The sequence below is a fragment of the Miscanthus floridulus genome, chromosome 16 (assembly GCF_019320115.1).
Source record: "Miscanthus floridulus cultivar M001 chromosome 16, ASM1932011v1, whole genome shotgun sequence".
Taxonomy (NCBI): Eukaryota; Viridiplantae; Streptophyta; class Magnoliopsida; order Poales; family Poaceae; genus Miscanthus; species Miscanthus floridulus.
The window spans coordinates 26476466-26501317 of NC_089595.1; the positions used below are offsets into that span (position 1 = coordinate 26476466).

A 24852-nucleotide genomic window follows, 5' to 3' on the forward strand; every position below is an offset into this window, starting at 1 on the left:
ACGTTCCATATATCAAAATAGACCAGAAAAAAATTCGGATCCGTCCATTCCTCGCTTTGCCGGGGCCGAAGATTTTTATTTTGGTCAAAAAGTGGTCACAAGATTCTCTTTTCGTAGTCACAAAGTCTTTGTCGATTTCAAACACGTCTTCTAAAAATTCCACAGGCCACGTCTTTCACTTGTTTAAGCTCATATTTTCTGTAGTTACTTCTTTTGTGCTCCTAAGTGAAGAAAAAATATATAAAAAATAAAGAAAAAAAAAGTCAAAGAATCCCAAAAAACAACGATATCCCAAAAATAGAGAAAAAAGAGAGGAGCAAAAGTGGAACAATATCTAGAGGAGCACATAGAGAGCGTCATTTGAGCTGTGTTTGCGTGTGCTGATTTCTACCTTGTTCATAATTATATTCTTGCTGTTCACATCACTTGATACATCTGGTACTTGGAACGTGAGTAGGCCAGCAACTAAGACAAGTACTTGGGATACTTATTCAGCTTTGCTATTCAGTTGCGAATTTTGCTATTCCTTGCTACTATATTGTGCCTATCTAAGCTCTACTTTCTTCTAACCAAGTACAGGTTTGTCTTGCAACTGTTACACTCAAGCTATAACGGTATCACAGTTACCGACCGATTGCACCACCTGTTGCTTTGGTAAGAACACTTGTAAGACCGTGATAAGACACTTGAGAGTGTGTGACTTTACTCCTTGACCACATCCTATAGTAGTTCATAGGAAAATACATACTTATGTGTTTTCTTGTTTGATTCTAACAATGACAGGTTGTTCATATCCACTAACTTATGATGGTATAGGTGCTGATGGGTACATGGAATGGAAAATTGCCATAGATAACATATTTGCTACTCGCTTTATGTGTGTAAGGAGGAAGGTAAAAAATGCATCTAGTGTTTTACGACATTCTGCTTTATCTTGGTGGGAGTCTTTAGATCCTTCTGATAAACCTCAAACTTGGAATGATATGAAAGATCTTATGAGAGAAAAATTTTGTTAATCCATCTCTTATAATTAATTCAAATGATGAGGTGCATCAGCTAGATCAATCTCTTGTTATTTCTCCTGCTATGCCTAACTTTTTGCAGGACAATATACAAAAGAGCGATGATGACGTGACAGAAAATGAGGAGCTCACAACCTCATATGCAAATTCAGAACCATCACTTCACAACGCACCTATTACTCCTACTGAAAACACTGGTAATGCCTATAGTGCTACACTCATGAAAGGTGAGAATAGTTTTAATGTACTAAATTCTTCCACAAACCATGCTATCATAGAGCAATTGTTAGTGGAACCCTCTCTTGATTCATCTCTGTCCCATGATAATTTGCTTGAAGTTCCTTATGATAAAGATGAATTAGTTGATGATGCCTCAGTTTTACATATTTTGGAACCAGTCACTTGTGCTGAAAATAAACATGTTATTCATATTGCTACTAAAACTGATGAGTTCAAACTGTTGTCTTCTTTACATACTTTGGGTTACATTGAATTTGATGTTTTGTGTAACCTATATTGTTTGGAGGAGAGCCTATTTAAATATTTTGATTTGCCTTGGTTTTCTAAATATACATATCATGTTATTGGCAAATATAACAACAAGGGACAATATATGATACATCGAGTATACATTCGTAGTAATATGAATTCTCCTTTTGTTGTACAAGATTATGATCGTTTAGAGGGCAACCATAATAATACAGACATTTTCTCATGTTCCTTAAAGAAACAAGTTCACTTCCAAGATGGGGAACATTGTTGGTTGCTACCTATGTTTGCTAGATTATCTATTCCTGCATTGTCTTTGGTTAGTTCTAATCTTTTGCAGGATAGTGTTGACATACATTGTGTGCATTTAGATCATGGAGTCTACATGCTTGCTAAAATTTTTATGCGAGATGAAATGCTACAAACTTGAAAACATGGTCATGTTCCTTCTCACAATTATTTTAGTCCCCTTTGTTTTCGCAACCCCGTTCTCCTTTATGTTGTGCAGGATCAGTTTCAAGCACAATTGACACCGAGGACGGCTTTTTGTCAAGAAAGGGAGGATAACGAGGACATGAAACCCATGCATATGACCATGTTTGGCACATGGTATGGAGGGGTAGGAGGCCAGCAAGGGTGTCCAAATCAAGAAGGAGGTCCGAGGCTAATTCGGTTCGAGTCCCCGAGGTGGAGGCCCAAAGCAACTCAAATTCGAGTCTGCCTCGGCCTCCAGGACCAGTCTGCCTTAAATTGGTCACCCAAGACATATCCAGACTATGTTTTCGATGATCCACATATGGATGAAAATCTAATTGGATAAGGAAGCCAACCCAATTGGTTTTACGTTAAAAGCCCTTCGAAATCAACGGGAATCGTCGAAACAAGTCAGCGTCCAGAATCTGTCAGGGTGCTGTGACACCGTCTTTTGGTCCATTGGACTGTGTATCGTGTTTGGGCCCATTAGGGGGCATGTCCAGGGAGGGTGACGCCCAAGACTCTATAAATACCAGTCGTCGCTCTCCTTAGGGTTTGGGTTTTATTTAGTTCTTTATTTCCTCGTGAAACAGACATCGTTTTGCTACAACTATGCCGCCAAGGCTGCTTGCTATGAACCAGGGCCCCAGTTCTTGATCTTGTTCACCTGTGGCGGTTAGTCCTTTCGAATAAAGACTTGAACTCCTTATTTTCATAAGCGTCATATTTATTTGCAATTTCAGATTGCGTTCATCCCGTTCTTGCTTGTATTCTCGATTCGCTTACAGGAAAGCCTTCTTGGCGAGGTCAATTGTGTTCACGTGGTTGATAACCAACGGAGCAGTGGTGTAATGGTTGCGAGGGTCCGAATCAGTCTTGGTTCGAAGCCTAGATCATGAACGTCGAGTCTCCACCAATCGACGTTATCATACCTTTCGGAAGATCGGGCCTAGTCTACATCAGTCTCAACTCAAACTTTTCTAACTCTAATCATATTTTTTGAAAAATATATTAACAACTACAAGTTCAAATAATTGTTGTATTGAGACATAGCTCATGAAGAATTTAACAAAACAAGTTTCATGTTGTGGATTTTGATGTATTTTTCTATAAACTTGGTCAAAGTTAGGGATGTTTGACCTAAGTCAAAGTCAAAGTGAACTATAATTTGGAATGGAAGAATTATTATCACCGCCACCCCCACCCCAAAAAAAAGGAAGGTTGTAGGTTATAGTGTTCAAAAATGTGAAAAGCTGCAAATTTCAATTGCAAAGAAGGAAGTACAACAACGAAAATAACATTTTTGCAATCTATCTACAAGCAAATTTGATAGGGTTGAAAGAAGGGATGCGCACGTTCTCCAATGACTTCCAAGTCATCAGATACATTTACCGTCACCATTTTAGTGCAACGTTTTTCTTTGCGTATCTAAAACAAACCAACTTATAACGGTGAAATGCATTTACTAGTGCCAACGATTAATCTCATCTAGAACAAGATTCATTCAATCTGAGCAAGAAATAAGTTATAAGGAACTTGAACAAAGCTCAGTTCACGGTCTTTATTGGAAAATTGGTAAACAATAGGAAAAGCAAAAAAGAAAACTAACATCATGGAAATACAATACCAAGGCATCTGTGGGTAAAAGAGCAACATAAAACATTCTAACAACTAACAAGAACTAGTCCAATTTGTTGAAGTTCCATTTACTTGCACACTCCACCCTTGTCTTATACGTAATATCCTCTCTCCTTAAAAAATATTTGAAGTTATGTATATAGGGACGAATAGAAGTAAAATGCAAATGAAAAACTAAACTCACTGTGAGATCCACATTGGAACCAAGGCCACCTCTTTTCTAAAGACAATGCTCACATGTACATAGCAGCATAATCTAAGCTGAACAAATATCAAATATCAAGAGCATAAACATGGTGCCACATATGATCTCCAAAGTTTAGCAAACATAATTATTAGTATTTTATGTTTGGGGATCTGGATGTGAGCATAATTGGAGTGCATTAGCTCATGTAAGTAGTGCTACTAAATATTTGGGGTGCCCTTACACAATTATTTTACATACTTTAAATTTATTTTCAGCTCATGCAAGTGGTGCTACTAAGTATTTGGAATGCTCTTACATTTATTTATAGTATTTGGATTTTAATTTGAGAATATTGGATATAAAATTCTTTGTACTTCACTTATAGGAACAAAACACATCTAACACATCTGTAATACACCTGCCCCTACCATGGTAGAAAAACATTCTCCATTCAATAATAAATCATCATTTCTAATTTCACTTTTTTAGCAATAGACCCCTCTTAGAACTGTGGTTCAGTTAGTACTAAAGTATTATTACTAACAACAAAATATACCTCTTCAACAATAAGACCAGCATCAATGTTGAACTTGCGAGAGATCTTTTCTCTATGGAAAGAGTGTAGAAACTTAATAGACTAAAGTTTCAGTTCTAGGTGCAGCCGAGGAGCACACACGTATGCCAAATAAATATTGGTTAGATTTTAGAAGAGATAGGCACAACCAAAGGTGGAGTGTGAGGATTACATAAAATGCACAGTGCGTTGCGGGGGAGTTATTCAGTAAAATGAATGTATTATTACTGTTTTCACAAAAAATTGTCATTGCAAACGTGGTGTGTTTGCACCGTGTATCAAATTGCAAAGTCTCCTAAAGAAACAGTAGCATCCTATCAACCTCTTTCTCCTCTCCATTTCCCACGGTTATAGAGAAGAGAGCAGTACTAAAGGCATAACAACGTGTTTCAACAAAACACAAATAAGGATTAGAATGGGAGCAAGTAGGTGCAAACAAGTCAAAGCAAAGAGTACACTACCCTTTTATAGTTTTTGTTGATGGATGAAATGGTATATAGTTATGTAAACATGGAAGCAATATTTTAGGGAAACTGCAAAAGACACCCCATGTCCCATTTTGATTGAGACTTCAGCCCACAGTGGTGGGACCTAACTTGTAATCAGGGGGATTGTCCATAGATAATATGACAAAACTAGCTTTATTACCCAATTAATCACAATTTTGTGGTCATATAGTACAACTTGTTGGAGATAGATGGGCCATTACACACGCAGTTTGCAGGGAAGCAAGCTTAGAAATCTATCTCTTTTGATGGACTGTTTAGACTTGCAAATATAAATACATAAACTTTCATTAATCTTTCTTAGCCAAGTAGGGGCCTAAACAAGGCTTTTTTGATAGTTTCATGGGGTAAACAAAATATCTTAGGGGCAGAATCCCTCTAGAAATGCACCCTCTGCCCCTAAGATCTTAGGGACAAAAGCCTTATGGATTTTTCAAGACCCTCCACAAAAAAAGTTTTTAGATTTTTCAAGTCTCTAGAAAAGCCTTATGCATCAAAATATCTTAGGGGCAAAAATACTTACTTCAAACCCCTCCACATACACAAGCACCTGAGTATAAATGAAGTAGGGATGAATGCTGCTTTTGGAGTGGGATTGGCCACCACAACTCTTCCTTTTGTGTTAATGACTGGTCCTCTAGCGCCAAACTAATAAATTTGTCACAAATATCAGATTTGCTAACAACAAAAGTTAAGAATGGTTTGTAGTACTTGAGAAAATAAGAAAATTTATATAAAATGCAAACATAAGTTAAACACATATGAATAGTTACATTAGTACCTTGCCAACTCCATAGTCAGCATACAAAAGTGTTTATACGTTCCACTCAGCCATGACATGAATTTTGATTTAGGTTTTCATCTCTTCCAATAAGGAAAGCCTCTTAGCCATATTCTACCATCTTAGTGCTAAGAGGTAACTCGATAGACATTTTCACAACCACCTCAAATAGTGCAATATTGTTGTGGTTGTGATAGTTGATTAATGTGTCATTTTTTATAGTGGCATCTAATAAATGAATCAGCACCTCAAACAATATTTTTCCTCCAAAAAATGGCAACAAATAAACACTACAAAAGTCTTGTTATAATATCTTTTTTTAGAAAATGTCTATCAAGCAAACGAGATGAGTAATCTAAGTGATAAAAGAATAGAACAAACTAAATTGGACTTGCAATCTCACCTTAGAATTAGGAGCATATTCACGTGGGCATGATCAAACATCAACTCTTGGGATTTAGTGCATAATAGATTAACAGATGTCAAAATAGTACCACATTAAGTTTCCTTAGGGATTTAGTGCATAATAGATTGACAGGTGTCAAAACAGTACCACATCTAGTTTCCTTGTCCAACTTAATCAAGAAACCTGAACATTGTGCCAAGAGATTTTCATTTGTATATTATGTATATAGTGTATTACAAGCAATCAGTGGCACATTTAACACAGCTTATACATAAACTCATTTATTCTAGTGCAATTATATAGTCCATATATACAATTAACTAACATTGGAAAATTTTGTAGCACTATTATATAAACTCCTAGATAATAGTATTTAATGTGTGTGTATATTATATCTATAAGCAAACGTAGTCAAACTTGATAGAGCTTCTACATAATCTTTTTTATTTTGCAGCAGTATTATATAAACTCATAGAAAAGAGGTACAAATATAGTAAGTAAGACGCAAAATAGCCTTGGTAGTTTAAAAATCCGTCTATGTGGTGAACTCTTGAACAAGGAGCAATGATTCATTATCAAGACATGTAATGGGCCCACTGACATCAAGAGTTAAGAGCTTCTGTCGATCTGCGTGTATGTAGAATGAAAATGAAAAATACATTCTCAACTTGATGAGATTCTACCAATTATAATCAAAGTGATAACCTTATGGCATGCAAAGGGGAGGGAAATTAAATAAGGTGGATCAAGCAAAATACCTAGCTTTGCCTTGTACTTCTCGTCTAGGTAAGCATAGTCATTAGTAGACCATCATTTTTGCATCTTGGAATTTGATGGCTCGGGGAGGTATGGGCGCCGAACAGGAGAGGAGACCTAGGTCAAAATCTAAGGCGACGACAATGAGTGGGGCCTGAGACCCTTCCTCCACGCTAGCCTTGTCGGGGACCACTTGAACAGCAGCAGCAATGGGTGATGCGATCACCTGCCATATCCTCACCTTGAGCAGCACCAGTGGGTGATGCGACCGTCGCTGTATCCACTTGGCTGTCTACAGCAGAAGCTGACCATAAATCTGCATTGTCTTGGCTTCTCGCGTTCGTCCTCCTTGCCCTCTTGGAGGACTTGACCTCATCATCCTTGCTCTTATTTGCTGCCCTACACAACTCGCCTAACTTGTGGTGATGGCAAGGGTTCTGCCCGCTGCCGCGCTCGTCACGATTAGGAGCCTGAGCCCCCGCTCCTTTCCCCTTCCCTTTTGTCAACGGCATGGTATTGGAGCATGATTGCACGCTGCTGTTCTGCTTTCTGTTGGCGTGGGAAGGGAAGGGCGGTGATCGATTAGGGAAAGGAAAGTACACCTAGACAAATATACAAGTACAACCAATTCAAAGTAACATTGACAATGTGCTTAGAGGCTTAGAGCATCTCCACCCGATCAACTTTCCTCTTTCCCTTAAAAGTTGTTACAGGGGATTAAGAAAATATGAATTCTAATTTTAGGGGAAGGTTCCTTTAGCACATTGAAAAAAAATCAAATCCATTTTCTCTCCCGTGGCTCCCCCCCCCCCCCCCCTCTTCACTCCTATGGTCGGTAAGGGGGGCGTGGCTAGCGAGCCAGTGGTAATCATTTCCCACTAACCCTAGAGGATGGGGCTAATGTGAAAAAACTTGGGAGGGTCTACAAATTTGAGAAACAATGGCTTGTTGAAATATCTAGGTCCTTGTTTAGATTTTGGTAATTAATGACAACGCTTGTGGACTAGTCTTTCTATTTAAGTGTGTGAAGGAAAGTTGGTTTAGTTCACAGGAAGAGTTAGGCATTGGCATGAAAATGATTGATAACATGTTGGAAAACTCAAATAATCAATCATAGTGAGAAGGAGAAGACCAAAGCAAGGCTTGGCTGCGAAGGACCGTGTGCAAGGCAATGGTGAAGTGTAAGTTAAAGGCTTGGGACATGATGGACCGTTAAGGTGGTGAAGTGCAAGTAGAGAGTTTGGCGCTGATGGACCAAGGTAATGGTGAAGAGCAAGCTAGAGGCTCGGGACATATTTCCAATCTAAGATCCAGCTGGAACTCTATAAATACTTTTTAACAAGCATACACCTAAATAAATCTAGAACTAAGTTATACATGACCTAATGAGTATGAAATTTTTACTACAGTTCAAGCATACAATAGTTAGCCCACCATTAAAATTTCACCACAATTGGAACACAGAAACTACAACTATGAATTAATTACAGAAAAGCATAGATCTAAAGCTACAACTGAACAGTTGTACTAAAGCATACCATCTTATATGTTCACTTTGTAGCTCTACTCACGTGGAGTCCAACAAAATTGAATTTTCTATTTTATGATTTTTTTATTTACTATGATTTTTCAAAAATTCAGCCAAAATAAATAAAAAAGAAAAAGACAAAACCGCCTTTGAAAATCGGTTAGGGAGGATAAAACGAATGGTTTTAAAAGTTCAGGAGGTGGTTTACCCGGTTTTAGAGTTTATAGCAGACATTCGTAAAAGTTGAGAAATGTAACTGTGGACTTTAAAAAAATAAAAAAACCTTGTTCCCGAGGTCGGAGTTGGTCTAGCCGGTGGTGGGCTTATTTGGTCCATTATAATCTTTAGTGGCTTCAGCCCATCTCAGTCTCAACCGTCCTGGCCACGATCCTACAGCGGGCGCCTTAAACCCTTCTCCGTTTGGTCCGGTCCGCCTCCCACCGCCCCCTCCGCAGTCGCAGTGCCGCAGCATCGTCTCCCATGGCTCTCCTCAAGAACTCCCTCATGCTCCAGGGTCTCTCTCTCCCACTTCCTCCCCCTCACATTTCCTTCTCGGGTCTCTCCTCCCCGCTGACCTCCGGGTATTTGCTGGCGCAGGGCGGTTGCGCCATGCGGCGGCGGCGGCGGCACTCACGGCGCGGCGCGGCGCGGCGACGTCGACGGAAGAGTACGCGCGCCGGAACTACGCCGATAACACCTCCGAGTACAACACGGTCATCGGGTCGCTCGTCGCCCAGCGCAGGCAAGGGAATGTTGGTTTATGGTTTGCTGCGTCCCGCTGCGCGCTAGCTGTTCGACGCATTGCCAAGCGGGGGGCATTTTCGTTGATATGCCTTGGATTGGTTTCGGTTGCTTCGTTGATGGTGTGCTGCGTATGCAAGCATGTGCTTGCTCATTCGACTGTTCACTGTGTCCTTGTGTTGTGGGATTGATGGCCATGTGAAAGCTGTACTTTGGTATTATGCAGCTCTAGGCCAGTTTACCCTTTTGTGCATGGGAATTCCCAATGCTGATTCAGGAAGTCTTTTTGTTCGGCGTGTCAGTGAGCCTGGCCACCTGAGCAACTAGACTGCCATGAATACACCCTAACCCCCCTGAGGGATTGCCTCGGTTACTCCCAAATGGCTTAAAGCATTGTATGCATTGTCAAATTGTGAGAGCACAAGGGCCTACCTGTTAGCTTCTCATATTTCTTTCTTGGTTACGCATAGATGTCCATGCCTGTTTCGACAGCCTCCTTTATTATTCTCTATATATGCTGAGGGGAAAATATGCGGTTATGCGGTTGCCTTATTTCCCTGATTGTTTGACTACACATTTGTGGCTTCTAACATATTAGTTTTCCTGTATGTTGTTTTCTTAAAGTTATGTTTTATATAACTTTTAGCAAATTACTTTGTGTCCTATTGTACTGTCATTTTTCTTCATGCCTATGCTTATCTTGACTTGAATTTCTGTTTGAGTAAAATGACAGCTCCAGTGTCAGAAACCTCTATTTTCTAACCATGTATACTTTGCAAGTCTAACAGTTACATTCTCATTGTTTTTAGGCCCTTCCTTCTGCGTGATGCTTATGACGACATGATGCTTGATGGCGTGAAGCCTGAGCGGGATACATTCCACACACTCATAGTCGGTACCATGAAAGGCAGCAGGCTACAAGATGCACTCTACTTCCGTGATGAGATGAAAGAAATGGGTTTGCAGCCTGATGTTAGACCACTGACTTCTTTGAATTCACTCCAGTTACTTTTTACCTTCAAGAGACAATCAGTCTGATGTTCTTAATGTTTTCCAGGTTAACCTTTACAACTTCTTGATCTCCACTTGTGGAAAATGCAAGAACTCAGATGCAGCAATCATGGTTGGTTTTTCTGTGTACCTGAATGCTAGCTGTGTTATATCATTATGGTACCATTTTCATGCTTGAACAGCTTTCTTTTGTTCTTTATGCTCACTGATGCTCCTGTCCTTTACCTGTAACAAAGCTTTTAGAAGAAATGAAGGCACATGGTGTTAAGTTGAAAGGAGAAACCTACATTTGTCTACTGAATGCACTTGCATCAACAGGGCAGACTGATCAAGTGTAAGGCACACTTCTTGACAGTATTTATATGATCCAACAGATATAAGAATGCACAATTGAAATTGAAATTCACATCACTTGTTGCCTGCCACTGCCATTTATGGTGGTTGGCCACTCTTAGCACAATGGCTTGAAGTTTACCAAACACAAACTAGCAAAACAGATTAGCGACAGTTCGTGAGTTGTACTTGTTCACTGTGCATTTTGTTTGTTAGAGGTTCATCCACACTATTAACAGTTAGCTTTCATTTGAGAATACGAGATATGTAAGTATTGATCTCATGGATTTGAAAGGCTAGAGTAATGCAACTTTCTGGTAATTTCTTGCTGATAACATCAGAGTTGGAGTCTTTAGTGTCTAGGGTATGGTTGCCAGGTAGGATTCTCAGATGTACTATTTGTGAATGCATTAGCAGTTTTGCATGTGGAGTTTTGGTCTAGAGACTACATTGCGACTGATTAGAGTTTTTCAAGAAATAGTTTACCCTCAGTTGTCAACACCTTCTGGTTTACCTATTTACTTGCTCACACGAGAAACTTATATAACGAGAATTTGTTTTGATAGGTATGCCATAGTTAGTGATATGAGTGCTGCTGGTCTTGGATTGAACAAGTTTTGTTATGCCGGACTGATAACTGCATTCAAGAACAAGACACCAACCACTGAGGAAACCATGGCAAAGGTATGGTACGCATGTGTAAGACTGTAAGGATGTACTTAACCAAATCTGAATGTTCAATAACTTCTCTTTCAAGCAGATTCTTGACTTTGTCAGGCAGTCGAAAGGTTGGCAATATGTTGAAAGAGTATCAAAGGACAGTGCTGAGAATATAATGATGAATGTGTCAGAGGAAGAGCTATACAACCTCCCAACAGCAGAATATGTAAATAGACGAGGAGGATTTGTCTTTAAACAACATACAGTTTATCATGTTGCTATCCATGCTTGTGCAGAACTGCGGAGCAAAGAGGTGATCTTTTGCTTGTGCATTACCATTTTCCACTATATATTTTGGTTACTGCACGTTGGCCATGCACAATCGACATAACCCTAACTTTGTAATTGTTTCTACCACTAGTATATTTTTTTTTAAAATCGCCAAAAGGTGCTAAGTTTAGCTTATTCTGAAATTTTGTTTACTTCAAATTTCAAAAAATTTCAGACACTTGAAGCACTTCTGGAAATGTTCAATAAGGATAATAGAGATGGATCTACTTATGATGCCTACATGGTGATGCAAGCTATGAGGTAATATGTAATGTTGATATTTTGCTATTTTCTTGTAGCGCTGAAAATTAAGGTCTGATAGTTTGTGTATTTATCATTATTAACTTTATTCAGATATACATGAACTCATTTTATAAGCATGTCACAATGAGATCTCATTATTCTAAATTAATAATAATGACAGAATCATTGTATTTATAAAGATGAGTGGACATAGCTTTAAGTGTCTATCCTTTTTGTCTTATCATGCTTTCTCCATTTTATTCTAGTTATTATTGATTTGATGTCCTCCAATTGAAAAAGGTGTTACCTACGGTGTGGAGATATTGATTTCTGCTGTTAAGATGTTTGAAGAGTATTCAAGCTCGAGATCCCCACCCGCGGAGTTGTATGCGGTGAGTCACACCTAATTGACAACAAATCTTCTCATCAAGGAATTGACAAAGCTTAGCCAGACCTGTCTACTGCCAAATACTGTGAAAAAATATTAAGTTAGATAGTAAATTAAAAGAACGAACTAACAAGTAAGAACAAATTCTGCCATCCAAAAAGAAACCAGATGCATAAAATCTTAGGATTGTTAAAGATAATATTCCTCACTGAATGGTAAAATGACTTTGCTATGGCCATAATAAAATAACCACCTTCTATCAAGTCAAAATCAGTCGATCTTTCTTATTTTGCTCATGTAATGCTGCATATGTTCTCCTGAAGTCTTCATCTATGAAATGCAGACACTTGCTGAGGGAGCTATGATTGGGTACACTCCAAGAGGAATGCAACTTGCTCAAGAAACTATAGTAATTTTCTGTTCTTTGCAGTTTCAGTTTTGCTGTATAGTTTTGACTGGCTTCAAAATTTTGAAATTTTACATCAATAATATTTTGCAGGAGAAAATGATTTCAAGAAATTTCTTCTTGAATGCCAGGCTGGGAACTGATCTCCTACTTGCAGCTGCCGGTGAAACGGTAACCACCAACTCCAGCCCTTTGACTACCAAATATGAATGCATGAATTGTTTTTCGATACTTGCTTAGCATTTTGAAAGGAACATAAATTGCTTCACTGAGATGGTTGGATGACTGAAGTTAAATTGACCAATTTATCTAGACTGGTGGATATACAACTGCAAATTATGTCTGGGATCTCCTGCAAAGCCGTAATGTCACTCCGAATCTTCCTGCTGTAGAGGCATACCACAAGGGTTTGACGGTAAGCTTCAGTGTTTCGAACTTGTGACTTGTACACTTTCTTCACCTTGAAGGCATCTATGAATAATTAAATGCTTCCTAACTAGAGTGAGTTACTATATTGGTCCTTGATGTACATATTCATATGGGTCTCAGAACTGTTTGTACTTTGAAATCATTTGTCTAATGTCACTTGTTAGCAATTTAAGCTCTGGATGTTTGTGATTTGTATTCTGCTCATGCTCTCTTGTTTCAAATTCAGGCACGAGAGATTCCTTCTGACGATCCACGGCTTCTCAACGTTGCCCGCGTTTTGGACAACTTGCAGCTCCGATTTGGACCAAGAAGAAACACTCAGTAACATACGAACAGTGCTGTTGTCCCTGATACGATGCAATCAGTAATTTGTCTTTGTTAGGCTTCTGGATGCAAAGACATGACGTAAAGCAGAACCAACAGGCATCTGACTATCTGAGGGGCATGGCAGGTGTGGAAATCAAGCCAGTTGTTTCTAGGGTTTTCTCGAGAATTTTTCACCTGCCAAGCCTGAAGGCCTGAACTTAGATGCCCTGAGTTTTGATTTGAAATTGAATGTACCCATGTTGCCTACGATTGTTGGACAGTCATTTATCGGAGGTTTTCATCTAGACAGCTGGAGTCTAGCGCGCGAGTCAAGCTGCAGGCCGCCAGGCCGTTCGTTTTGACGCTTCCACTCTTTGAACTTCTATCTGTATTAGTAATAAAGAGTAACTTCTGATGTCTATAGCATGGATGCTATTTTATCTCAAGAAAAACGTGATGTTCTTACTGTTCAGGTCAGCTGTTGACCGAGTGAATCATTCGGCAAACCTCTCGACCTACAAGAGCTGGATGAAGCCTTGTGCTGTCTGACTATCTGAGTCCGAGCTGGATGCTTAAAGGCTTTAGAGCTGGCCTTGTTTTTATTTTTGAGTGTAACGTGGGCTTAGAGCTGGCCTTGTTTTGTTTTTGAATGTTACGTAGGAATTCCACGTGAAGTCGTTCTTCGCGGCATGAAACAAAAATTAGGCGATAGTTTTGAGTGGGTTACGCCTGCATCACCAGTCGAAATATAGGTCATGTTTGGATTCCAACAACTTATAGAATCAACTAATCTAACAACATATAAGATCAACTAAACTATAGGGTCAGTTTGGTTTGGGCAAAGTTTTGCTTTGCCTTGCCAGCAAGAGCAACCCTAGCCTTGCCACCTTGGGTGAGCTAAATTAGCCCTCGTATGATAATAAGATTTTTTTTTGTCCGCACAAACCTCAAGATAAATTTCCTCACCTATCAAACTGACCATTCTCATATTCATTCCTTGTTAGCACAAACTCCAAAATAACCTTGGCCACCAACCAAAAAGCTAACCCTTCCCCTATTCTAGTTGGGCATGGTTAGATGAGGTTTTAGCTATGCACAAACCCCAAAATGACCTTTGCCACCAACCAAACTTCTAACCCTTCTCCTATTCTAGCTAGGCAAGGTTAAGTGAGGTTTGCAAGGCTAGGTAGGTGCCTACGTGAGAAGTAGCAATTGAACCAAACATTTCTTATGAGCACAAACCCTAAGATAAACTTTGTCCACCAACCAAACTATTATCCCTTCTCTTACTCTAATGGTAATGCTACAAACAGGACGTTTGACGCGTGGTGTGACGTGCACCACCACTTTACCTCACTACCGCACACGTCGCTCACCTAAATAAATTAAAAAAACAAAATCAACTCCTAGCCGCCTCACCATGCTCTGCATGCGTCGCCTACCCAACGAGCTCCTCTCTCGTGCTTCCCTGCTGCTCCGCTCTCTCTCTATCTCTTGCCCACCCCAGCGCGCGCCCTCCCCCATCCCGGCATCCTCCTCCCCCACGGTGGCGCCCCTCCCTCCACCCTGGCGTCCTAACCCACCGGGAGCCCCCAATGTCGCAAATCCGGTGGCCCTCTTCCCCACCTCGACGAGATCCATGGGGGTGGCGCGGCGGTGTTGCAGGAGAGTGGGCAGCTCTCCCCCACCCCGGCGCGGCACCCTCTCTGACCCTTGTGAAAGGATCAAGATGCCCAAGAGGGGGGTGAATTGGGCTACTTTTAAAATTCTTTGCAATAATTAAGTCCTATGGTTAGCTCAATTAACCCCTTGTGCCTAGAAAGTATTTCTATTGATCTACCGCACAAAAGTTTAGCAACCTATATTCCAATTCTACTCTAGCATGGCAATTCTATGAATGTAAATGACAAGAATTGAATTGCTCAAAGTAAATGCTTAAAGTAAAGAGAGAAGGAGGAACGCGATGGTATTTTGCTGAGGTATCGGAGAGTCGCCACTCCCCACTAGTCCTCGTTGGAGCACCCGCGCAAGGGTGTAGCTCCCCCTTGATCCGCGCAATGATCAAGTGCTCTCTACGGGTTGATTCTTCGACACTCCGTCGCGGTGAATCACCCACAACCGCTCATAACTTAAGTTAGGTCATCCACAAGCTTCGTCGGATGATCACCAAGCTCCCAATCACCACCAAGCCGTCTAGATGATGGCGATCACCAAGAGTGACAAGCACGAACTCTCACTCGACCACGACAAGTCTAATGAGAAGGGTAGATGCACACTTTGCTACTCTTGCTTTCACTAACGAGGGCTCTCTTTGGGATTCTCAAATCTCAATCACCTCACTAGGACTTTGCTCTTATTGGCACTCTCAAAGGTGTTTCTCAGCTGTTGAAATGAGCAAAAGTACCCCCTTACATGAATGGAGGAAGTATTTATAGCCTCTGCGGGGTGACCGAACGCTCCGGTCAGTTCTCCCCGAACTCCAGTGTTTAAGTTGTGACCGGACGCGTCCGGTCATGATTTTCCCTCTCTAGAACCTTACTGGAGTCGATCAGACGCTGCAACCCAGCGTCCGGTCACTCACCTCTCAGCATCCGGTCGTGTCCAGACGATTTCACCTTGATCAAATGAACTGACCGGACTCTGCGCTAGCGTCCGGTCACTCTAAAACCAGCGCCCGGTCAACATTTGACCCTCCATTCACTTCCAACTCTCGATCATACGTGAATAAAGTTTGCTCCAATAGATCTAAGGGCTTTTTAGGAGCTATCTAGTGCTAGATTTAGCAAGTGTGCACCACACCTAACTCACTAGACTCACCTAGGTCAAGCTACCCGTCCATACCCCCCTTAATAGTACGGCCAAAGGAAAAACAAAGTCCTAAACTAATCTAAGTGTCTCCTCAACACCAAACGACACTTAGAACTAGTCAATCCTTAACCTTGTCGTCCATCCTTTGAAAATCGAAACGATTTCCATCGTAGGGGCATGACCACCATGATAGCCCAATCGATCTCCATTACCGTTACCTAACTTAATTATCTCTGCAAAACACACGTTAGTCACAGTAATCATGTATTGTTATTAATCACCGAAACCTAACTAGGGGCCTAGATGTTTTCACCTTGCAATCGAGATCCTCCCACCCTGGTGGCCATGGAGCTCCTTGCCCCCCATCCCCACCGTCACCGCCGAGCCAAGCCCGGTACTGGTGGCGCTGGTGGCGGCGGTGCTCGCGCGTAGCCACTCGTTGCCATCTCCGACCCCGACGACCGAAATCGATCAGCCCAGCATTTCCCCTTCTCTATGTTGCATATGTATGTTTCAAGTGTTTTAGGCGTTTCAGATCTATGTTGCGATTGTTTTATATGGATGTTACAAAAGTAGATCAGGGGATGTTGCACATGTTGTTGCAATTATTTTAGAGGCATGTTGTAAGCGTTTGTTCACAATGTTTTATTTATTTTCAGACGTACGTTGCAAGCGTTTTGATCAGCATGTTGCATATGTTTTCACACATATGTTGCAATAGTATGTTCCAAAATATTTCATCCGTTTCAGTTTTCTATTGCAGCAAGTGTTTTCATGTTGCAAGTTGCAAGTGTTCTATCTAGATGTTGCATATGTTTTCACACATATGTTGTAAATGTATGTTCCAGATGTTTCATCTATTTCAGACTTATGTTGCATTCAAGTGTTTCATGTTGCACGTGTTTCATGCTGTTCGGAGAGTTAGGGGGCGCCGGGGAATGGGGCGCGGCGAGCCGGGGCCGACAGACGTGGCATGCAGTGCGCTGGGGGCCGATGGTCGGGGGCACGATAGGACGGGGGTGCGCCTGTGGGGGCGAGGCGAACGGATAGGGATGAGGGCGGGATGCGTGGATGGGGGTGGGTTAGGCGTCAGAGTGGGCGTGTCAGGCGTGTGGGCGGGCGTCCGATGGAATTCATCCCCAACGGACATCCGGGCACTAGCACTTCAATAACGGGACAAAGTTAGATGAGGAGCAGCAATCGAAAAACAACCCATACGCCTTGTTTGACCCAACAACATCCAACACAGGATGAGATTCTAAGAGGGATTATGAAAATCTTATAAGGCATTGATTTTGTAAATCCTACAACCCAAGAGAATCTTGATAATACATAAGAAAATATCTCAAACGAATCCTAGAGCAACCATAGACATTAATACGTATTATTAAAAATAAAACCCTAAAAAAAATCTCGACGATGTTGTGTAACGTGTAACCACGTTAGGTGTGTTAAAAAGAAAACCCTAAAAAAATCTAGACGACGCGGTGCAATGCGATGCAACGACCTTCAAAAATAACACAAAGCCGTTTAAAAAAAACACAAAGCCAGTCGTCCATTGAAATGGAAACTAGCTGCTGGCCCACGACCACGGCAAAACATCGCCACGTTCCTCCCTCTCTATTTACTTTAAGCATTTACTTTGAGCAATTCAATTTATGTCATTGCATTCTTAGAATTGCCATGTTAGAGTAGGATTGGAACTTAGGTTGCAAGTCTTTTGTGCGGTAGAACAATTAGGAACACTTTCTAGGTACAAGGGGTTAATTGGGCTATCCATAGGATTTAATTATTGCAAAAAAATATAGAATTAGCCCAATTCACCTCCCTCTTGGGCATCTTGATCCTTTCACGCTCCTCGCCCCTCATCCCCACCGTCGCCGCTGAGCCAAGCCCGGTACTGGTGGCGCTGGTGGAGGCGGTGCTCGCGCGTAGCCGCTCGTCGCCATCTTTGACCCCGACGACCGGAATCGATCGACCCAGCCTTTCTCCTCCTCTATGTTGCATATGTATGTTTCAAGTGTTTTAGGCGTTTCAGATCTATGTTGCGATTGTTTTATATGGATGTTACAAAAGTAGATCAGGGGATGTTGCACATGTTGTTGCAATTATTTTAGAGGCATGTTGTAAGCGTTTGTTCACAATGTTTTATCTGTTTTCAGACGTACGTTGCAAGCGTTTTGATCAGGATGTTGCATATGTTTTCACACATATGTTGCAATAGTATGTTCCAAAATATTTCATCTATTTCAGTCTTCTGTTGCAGCAAGTGTTTTCATGTTGCAAGTTGCAAGTGTTCTATCTGGATGATGTATATGTTTTTACACATATGTTGCAAATGTATGTTCCAGATGTTTCGTCTATTTCAGACCTATGTTGCATTCAAGTGTTTCATGTTGCACGTGTTTCATGCTGTTCGGAGAGTTAGGGGGCGTGGGGGAATGGGCGCGCGGCGAGCTGGTGGTCGGCGGACGTGGGTACGCAGCGCGCTGGGGGCCGGCGGTCGGGGGCACGACAGGGCGGGGGTGCGCCTGCGGGGGCGAGGCGAACGGATAGGGATGAGGGCGGGATGCGTGGATGGGGGTGGGTTAGGCGTCAAAGTGGGCGTGTCAGGCGTGTGGGCGAGCGTCCGATGAAATTCATCCATAAACGGACGTCCGGACACTAGCACTTCAATAACAGGACAAAGTTAGACGAGGAGGAGCAATCGAACAAAAAAAAAACCCATACGCCTTGTTTGACCCAACAACACCCAACACAGGATGAGATTCTAAGAGGGATTATGAAAATCTTATAAGGCATTGATTTTGTAAATCCTACAACCCAAGAGAATCTTGATAATACATAAGAAAATATATCAAACGAATCCTAGAGCAACCATAGACATTAATACGTATTATTAAAAACAAAACCCTAAAAAAAATCTCGACGATGTTGTGTAACGTGTAACCACGTTAGGTGTGTTAAAAAGAAAACCCTAAAAAATCTAGACGACGCGGTGCAATGCGATGCAACGACCTTCAAAAATAACACAAAGCCGTTTCAAAAAAAAACACAAAGCCAGTCGTCTGCTGGCCCACGACCACGAGAGGACGTCACACGCACGCGCAGATAGCCAAAGGCCGCACGCCACCGCATCCCGACCGTCGGATCGGCCGCCGACGCTCCAGATCTCTCCCCCTGGGCCCGTGTGTGCGCCAACGGTGGGCTGGCTGGCTGGGCCCAGCCCAGAAGCCCACGCGCCGTTTCCGTTACGCCTCCGACACGAGGCGACGCGCATTGTCCTCACCTCCCCTCCCCCAGTCGCCCCCGTTTCACTGCCTGACCAGGGGAGCCTCTCCTCCTCTCGTCGACTCGTCGCACGCGAGCCCATCCCCCCCGCCCGCCGCCCGCGCTTGACTTGACCCACGCTCCTCGGCGTCGGCGAGACCGGGCTCGGGCTGGGGCCGCGTCGTCCCGGCGGACGGAGGAGGACCTCCACCGCAGCCCGGCCGTCGCCAGAGCCCTCGTCGTCGCGCCCGCTGCTCCCGCCGCTCGTCCCGCCGCGTCGAGCATTGGGGATCTCGCGGCCCTGTTCGTCTGTAGCCACTGACAACTCGCCTGGGTACCGAACCCTAGCCTCTGCCGACGCCGACGCTGACGGGAGGATCTGGGACTGGAGGGTGTGGACGAAGCTGGTGGTAAGCTCCTCGGCGCCCTGTACCGTGCTGCTGCTGCGCGCGCGCTGTGTAAATTATTCGCGCGGGTTTTGATTGAAGGCATGCCTTGATTCAACGGCCTTATCCCTCGTGTTTGGCGCGGCGCTGTGGTGGGTTCGGGAGACGGGATCGCCTGGGTATTGATTGCTTCACGTGTAAAGGAGCTTTATTTTTAGCAGCAAATGGCAGAAGCACTGCCTTTCCATTATATAGGATAGGATTGTTTAGGGAGCTTTTGGTATGATGGGGTTGGTTGATTTGGTGTTTGATCCTATGGATATGAATTTCTGTAAATGGAGGCTAGATGTTGCTCCGTGTGGTTTGTAATGTAATGTTGCTGTGTGTAGATAGATGTGGTTACAGGAACTAGTAGAGCCAGAAGGAAGGGAAGCTTTTGCGTACCACTGGGGCCTTCTAGTCATTGGATGATTGGTTGTATGAGTTATTAGGGTCCCTGATTTAAGGAATTGAAGGGGATACCTCGATCACTTGCTACTCAACCAGCACATTGTTAGCCCTAAGAGTTTATTTGTGTGATCAGGGTTAGCCCTACTAGGCTTTTCTGTCCTGCCTGCTCCCCTGTTTTTAGGGGCATTACATGAAACTGTTCCGTGTGGTTGCAATGTTGCTGTACAGCCATAACGAAGGGAAGCTTATGCATACCACTGGAGGCTTCTAGTCATTGGCTGATTGGTTATAAGAGATATTAGGGTCCCTAATCTAAGGATATTGAAGGGGATACCTTGATCACTTGGTACTCAACCAGCACATTGTTAGGGTGGGTAAGAGTTCATATGTATGATCAGGGGTAGCCCTAGGCTTTGTGTCCTGCCTGCTCCCCTGTTTTTAGAGGCATTACGTGAAAGTACATGCTTTTTGTTGTTCTACGTACTATTGCATCCTATGCTTTTCTTTGTTACGTATTAGATATAGTATTAGACACTTTGTCATTAATATAGATAGAGCTGAGCTACTGGCATCACGTGCTTGGGTTTCTATTTTTATCGGCTTCCAGATTAATCGAGGGCACATGTCCGTTGCTACTTCCCTTTCCGAATTGTGATGCTGGAAAGTTGTAAATTAATTGCCATGTGTGTTTGTGTCCCAACTGATCATGATATCGGATTTGTTTCTATTCGGCTTGTTTTATTCCTCCATTGATTATGTTCCGTTTACCGTTGCATTAAAATTCCAGGTTGTTATTTCGCTGATTGAAAGTACTCCGTGGCTTAATGATGAACTGGTAATAAAGAGTCAATCATTGACAACCAGCTGTCCGAGGAGGGTTTCGAAGTTCTTACTAAGAAGAGAGTTACTCATGCTGGTCAGCAAAGGACGGACAGAGATCTTGCTTGCTTTACTGAACTGAAGACATGCCCAAAACACCTCCTGTCAAAGCAAGCAAGAACACTGAACTGCAGAAACAATCTGCACCCAACTTAACAATAACAAATGGGCACGCAAGTACGAAGGAAGTGGCTAAAACAGAGCGCCCTATCAATGATGTGAAACGCATTACCACTTGGATCTGCAAAAATTTGGCCTGTAAAGCTGTTAGACCATCAGAAGATTCCTTCTGCAAGAGGTGCTCGTGTTGTATTTGCCACAAGTTTGATGACAATAAGGATCCTAGTCAATGGTTAGTTTGTTCATCTGACAATGATAGCAAGAATTGCTGTGGTTCTTCTTGCCATATTGAATGTGCTTTCCAAGACAAGAGGGTAGGATGCTTTGATCTGGAGCAAATTATACATCTTGATGGGAGTTATTCTTGTGCCTCATGTGGAAAGATTTCTGGAATACTAGGGTAAAGTACAATTTCTACTTAACTCAAGTCTCATTGTTTCTGCTGTATTTTGCTTTGTTTCTTTTCCCTGTTCGATCATAATATTCTTGTTGGAATCTAGAAACATAATGAACTTGCATTAGATAAATATAGATGTGTTCTTAATATATTGTTAAATTATATGAAACATCGCACAAGTGCAGTTCTGCGATTCTTTGTATGCAACAACAACAACAACAACAACAAAGCCTTTTAGTGCCAAGCAAGTTGGGGTAGGCTAGAGTTGAAACCCAACATGAGCCCTAGTCCCAACCTGCGATTTGTTATTACTGCGATTCTTTGTATGCATGTGCAAAAATTAATTCTGCATGGAAAGTGACTAGCTCCACCTCAGCAATAACGAAATTAATGTGAACAAAGTCAGAAACCATTTTTGAACTGTGGTATTTTCTTTACCTTTGACAGAAGTTTCATTCCTATTGATGGTAGATAAATAATTTTGTCAAACCATTTTAGAACATGCAACATTCAAGTTAATTAGGTTACTAGGACCCAATTCATCTTTTCAGTGGATATTCTAGTCGTGCAGCTTGTCAGCTTGTGTAGTCCTCCAATGTATATAACATTGTGTAGATGCAAGGGTCCTTTGTTGGTAAAAGTTGTAAAATGTACATCCTTCATTTTTATATATATGACATTTACAACAAGCTAATTTAGTTTCATTTTTTTACCTAATTAGCTTATCCTAAATCCTAAATGTCATATATTCAAAAATGAAGGGAGTACATCTTAGATGAATAAACCTAAAAGGCTAAAATTATCTTTTCCAATTTTTAGTTCTTTGGAGCATGAAGTTGTTTGAACACAGGTGCTGTGTACAACATCCCAGCACCTCAAAATTTTGGTCTAGTATTTTTTTTTACTTTAATTAAGTGCTTGGTCCTTAAATTGTGGTTTGGTCATTCTTGGTGGACTTGTTTAATTGATATATGTTTTCTTTGTAGCAGATATTGGAAAAGGCAATTAGTAATTGGAAAAGATGCTCGCCGAGTTGATAATCTCTGCCAACGCATTTATTTGAGCTACAGGCTATTAGAGAGAACTATCCATTTTAAAGAACTGCATGAGATTATCAAAGATGCAAAAGCAAAATTGGAAAGTGAGGTTGGCCCCCTTGATGGAATGTCGGCAAAGAATGCACATGGTATCGTAAGCAGGTTCTCAGCTGGTATTGCTGTGCAGAAACTATGCTCTACAGCAATTCAAAAAGCTGATGAGTGGTTGAGTTCTCCTGACCTGCATCTTCGAGGTGATGGTCATTCTTACATAAAATATTAGTATAATAGTTTTGGTGTTGCTTCAAAAGACTTATGCACTTCTTTCTTTGCAGATTCATTACCTGTTGCCTGTAGATTTAAATTTGTAGACATAAAATCTTCTTCGCTCATTGTCATCTTGAAAGAAACCTCGTCTTCTGACACTATCAAAGGTTATAAGCTATGGTACTGGAAGAGCAGAGAGCAACCAAGTATGGAAAAGCCTGTTATTGTGTCCAAAGATGAAAGGAAAATACTACTTTTTGACCTTACCCCATGCACAGAATATTCTTTCAGAGTTATATCATTCACAGATGATGGGGTACTTGGCCATTCAGAATCTAGATGTCGTACTGAGAGCAGGGAGATATTTGTCATGCGTGCACCACAGAATGCAGTGGGAGGGGGTACACAGGCACAAAAAAGAGACAGGAATCAGTCTTGTAAGTCAACTGGGTTCAAGATCCGAGATATTTGGAAGAACTTTCAGGAAGCTTTGGATGCAGAAGGCTGTTTTGAAGGGTTTTCTGAAGATGTACATGAAGGTTCCTGCAGCAGAAATGTTACAGAGACTGAGTTATCTGGAGCTTGTCGCAAACTTCATTTCAATTTATCTTCTGTCCCTGACCTAAACGCTGAGGTACCTGTGCCCATGGACTACACCACTGAGAAGCATTATTATTCTAAGGGACTTGTGAGATCAAATGACAGTGGTGACTCTGAGACCTGCGCAGTTGGCCAGACTGCAGAGCCACCTGCTGTTGAATCTCGGCCAGTAAGCAAGGTAAATACCGTACAAGTTAATAAATGCGAGCAGAATGGCGCTTCTGCTATTTGCCATGAAAAAATGCTCTCCGGATCAACTGAGGCAACTGGATGGGGATTATGAGCATTGTGTAAAGGTAATAAGGAAGTTGGAATGCGATGGACACATTGAAAATGGTTTCAGGATGAAGTTCTTGACCTGGTATAGTCTAAGATCGACAGACCAGGAGCGCAAGGCTGTGACCGCATATGTCAAAACATTAAGCGACGAACCCAGCAGCCTGGCTGAGCAGCTCCTCGATTCTTTTGGAGAAATCTTAAACAGCAAGAAGGCAAAAACCGGTTTCTGCAATAAACTATGGCATTAGGACAAAAGGATTAGAGCTGAAGATATTGCTAACTCACTGATTATCCATATTTTTCCCTGATCGGTGGCAGTAAAATTCTAGTTTATTCCATCAATTTGACAACAATGAAAAGGCGCATCGGTGAAAATAGGAAAATATTTTAGGCAGCAAATAGCCTGCTCTGAAATAATTCTTTTCCATCAGGAAGTAGTGGAGTCTTAATTTCCATTGGATTACTAGGGTGAATCCTGAAATTATTGTAGAATTCTGTTACTTTTTGTTGTGGCTCATTGAGAAATTCTTTTGGAGATATAGTCCGTTGGCTATTCTGGGTTATATCATGGTAAATGGAATTTGATGGTACAAAATCTCTGGTTTACTTGTGTTTGTAGTCGTTTTTGTTATCTTCTGGAATTTTTCTTTTTATAAAGTTTACACTACTTCATTATGTTGTAGTAGCTCGTGCCCAAGAGGAGCATAACAATAGTTTGCGAGTAAATACCAGGATTTGGATCCCCATATGCCCGTACCCTGAAAATAGTTCCAACTTTACTTCGCTGTCTTTAGAACGTGGTAGAGAAATTGAGTACTCCATTTCTATGTAAATAAGCACTCCCTCAATTTCTATGTAAATATATAGTACCATTGGGTTTCTTTTTACTATTTTTATGACTTTTATTTGATTTTTCCGTAAGTAAAGTGAATAGCTCCTTGTCAAAAACGCTTCAAACATGTCTGGTACGTTTGTCAATTTGCACAAATATCTATATCTATATCTAATAATAATTTAAAGAGTGAAAATTTTCTTTTGTATCATGTTCTTTACTTGTCAAATTGCCATCGCGTCCTTTTTATACTGTATGTGATCTGGATCTATGACTCGTGTTCGTACGAGTTAGAATAACTTATATTTAACAATAATAT

The 24852-nt window shown here is 41.6% G+C and overlaps 1 protein-coding gene and 1 pseudogene across 1 annotated transcript; both read left to right on the top strand.

Moving 5' to 3' along the window:
• Positions 1 to 8743: 8743 nt before the first annotated feature.
• LOC136513144 (pentatricopeptide repeat-containing protein At4g35850, mitochondrial-like) lies at positions 8744 to 13623 on the top strand. The gene is given in 14 exon segments (XM_066507133.1): positions 8744 to 8875; positions 8959 to 9103; positions 9912 to 10074; positions 10160 to 10225; positions 10350 to 10447; positions 11013 to 11130; positions 11207 to 11419; positions 11612 to 11697; positions 11980 to 12007; positions 12009 to 12071; positions 12411 to 12476; positions 12567 to 12644; positions 12787 to 12888; positions 13129 to 13623. Coding segments are annotated over 14 exon segments (1359 nt in total). The 5' UTR covers positions 8744 to 8841; the 3' UTR covers positions 13228 to 13623.
• A 5695-nt stretch (positions 13624 to 19318) lies between these two features.
• On the top strand, positions 19319 to 24296 carry LOC136512566 (VIN3-like protein 1; annotated as a pseudogene).
• The last annotated feature ends 556 nt before the right edge of the window (positions 24297 to 24852 follow it).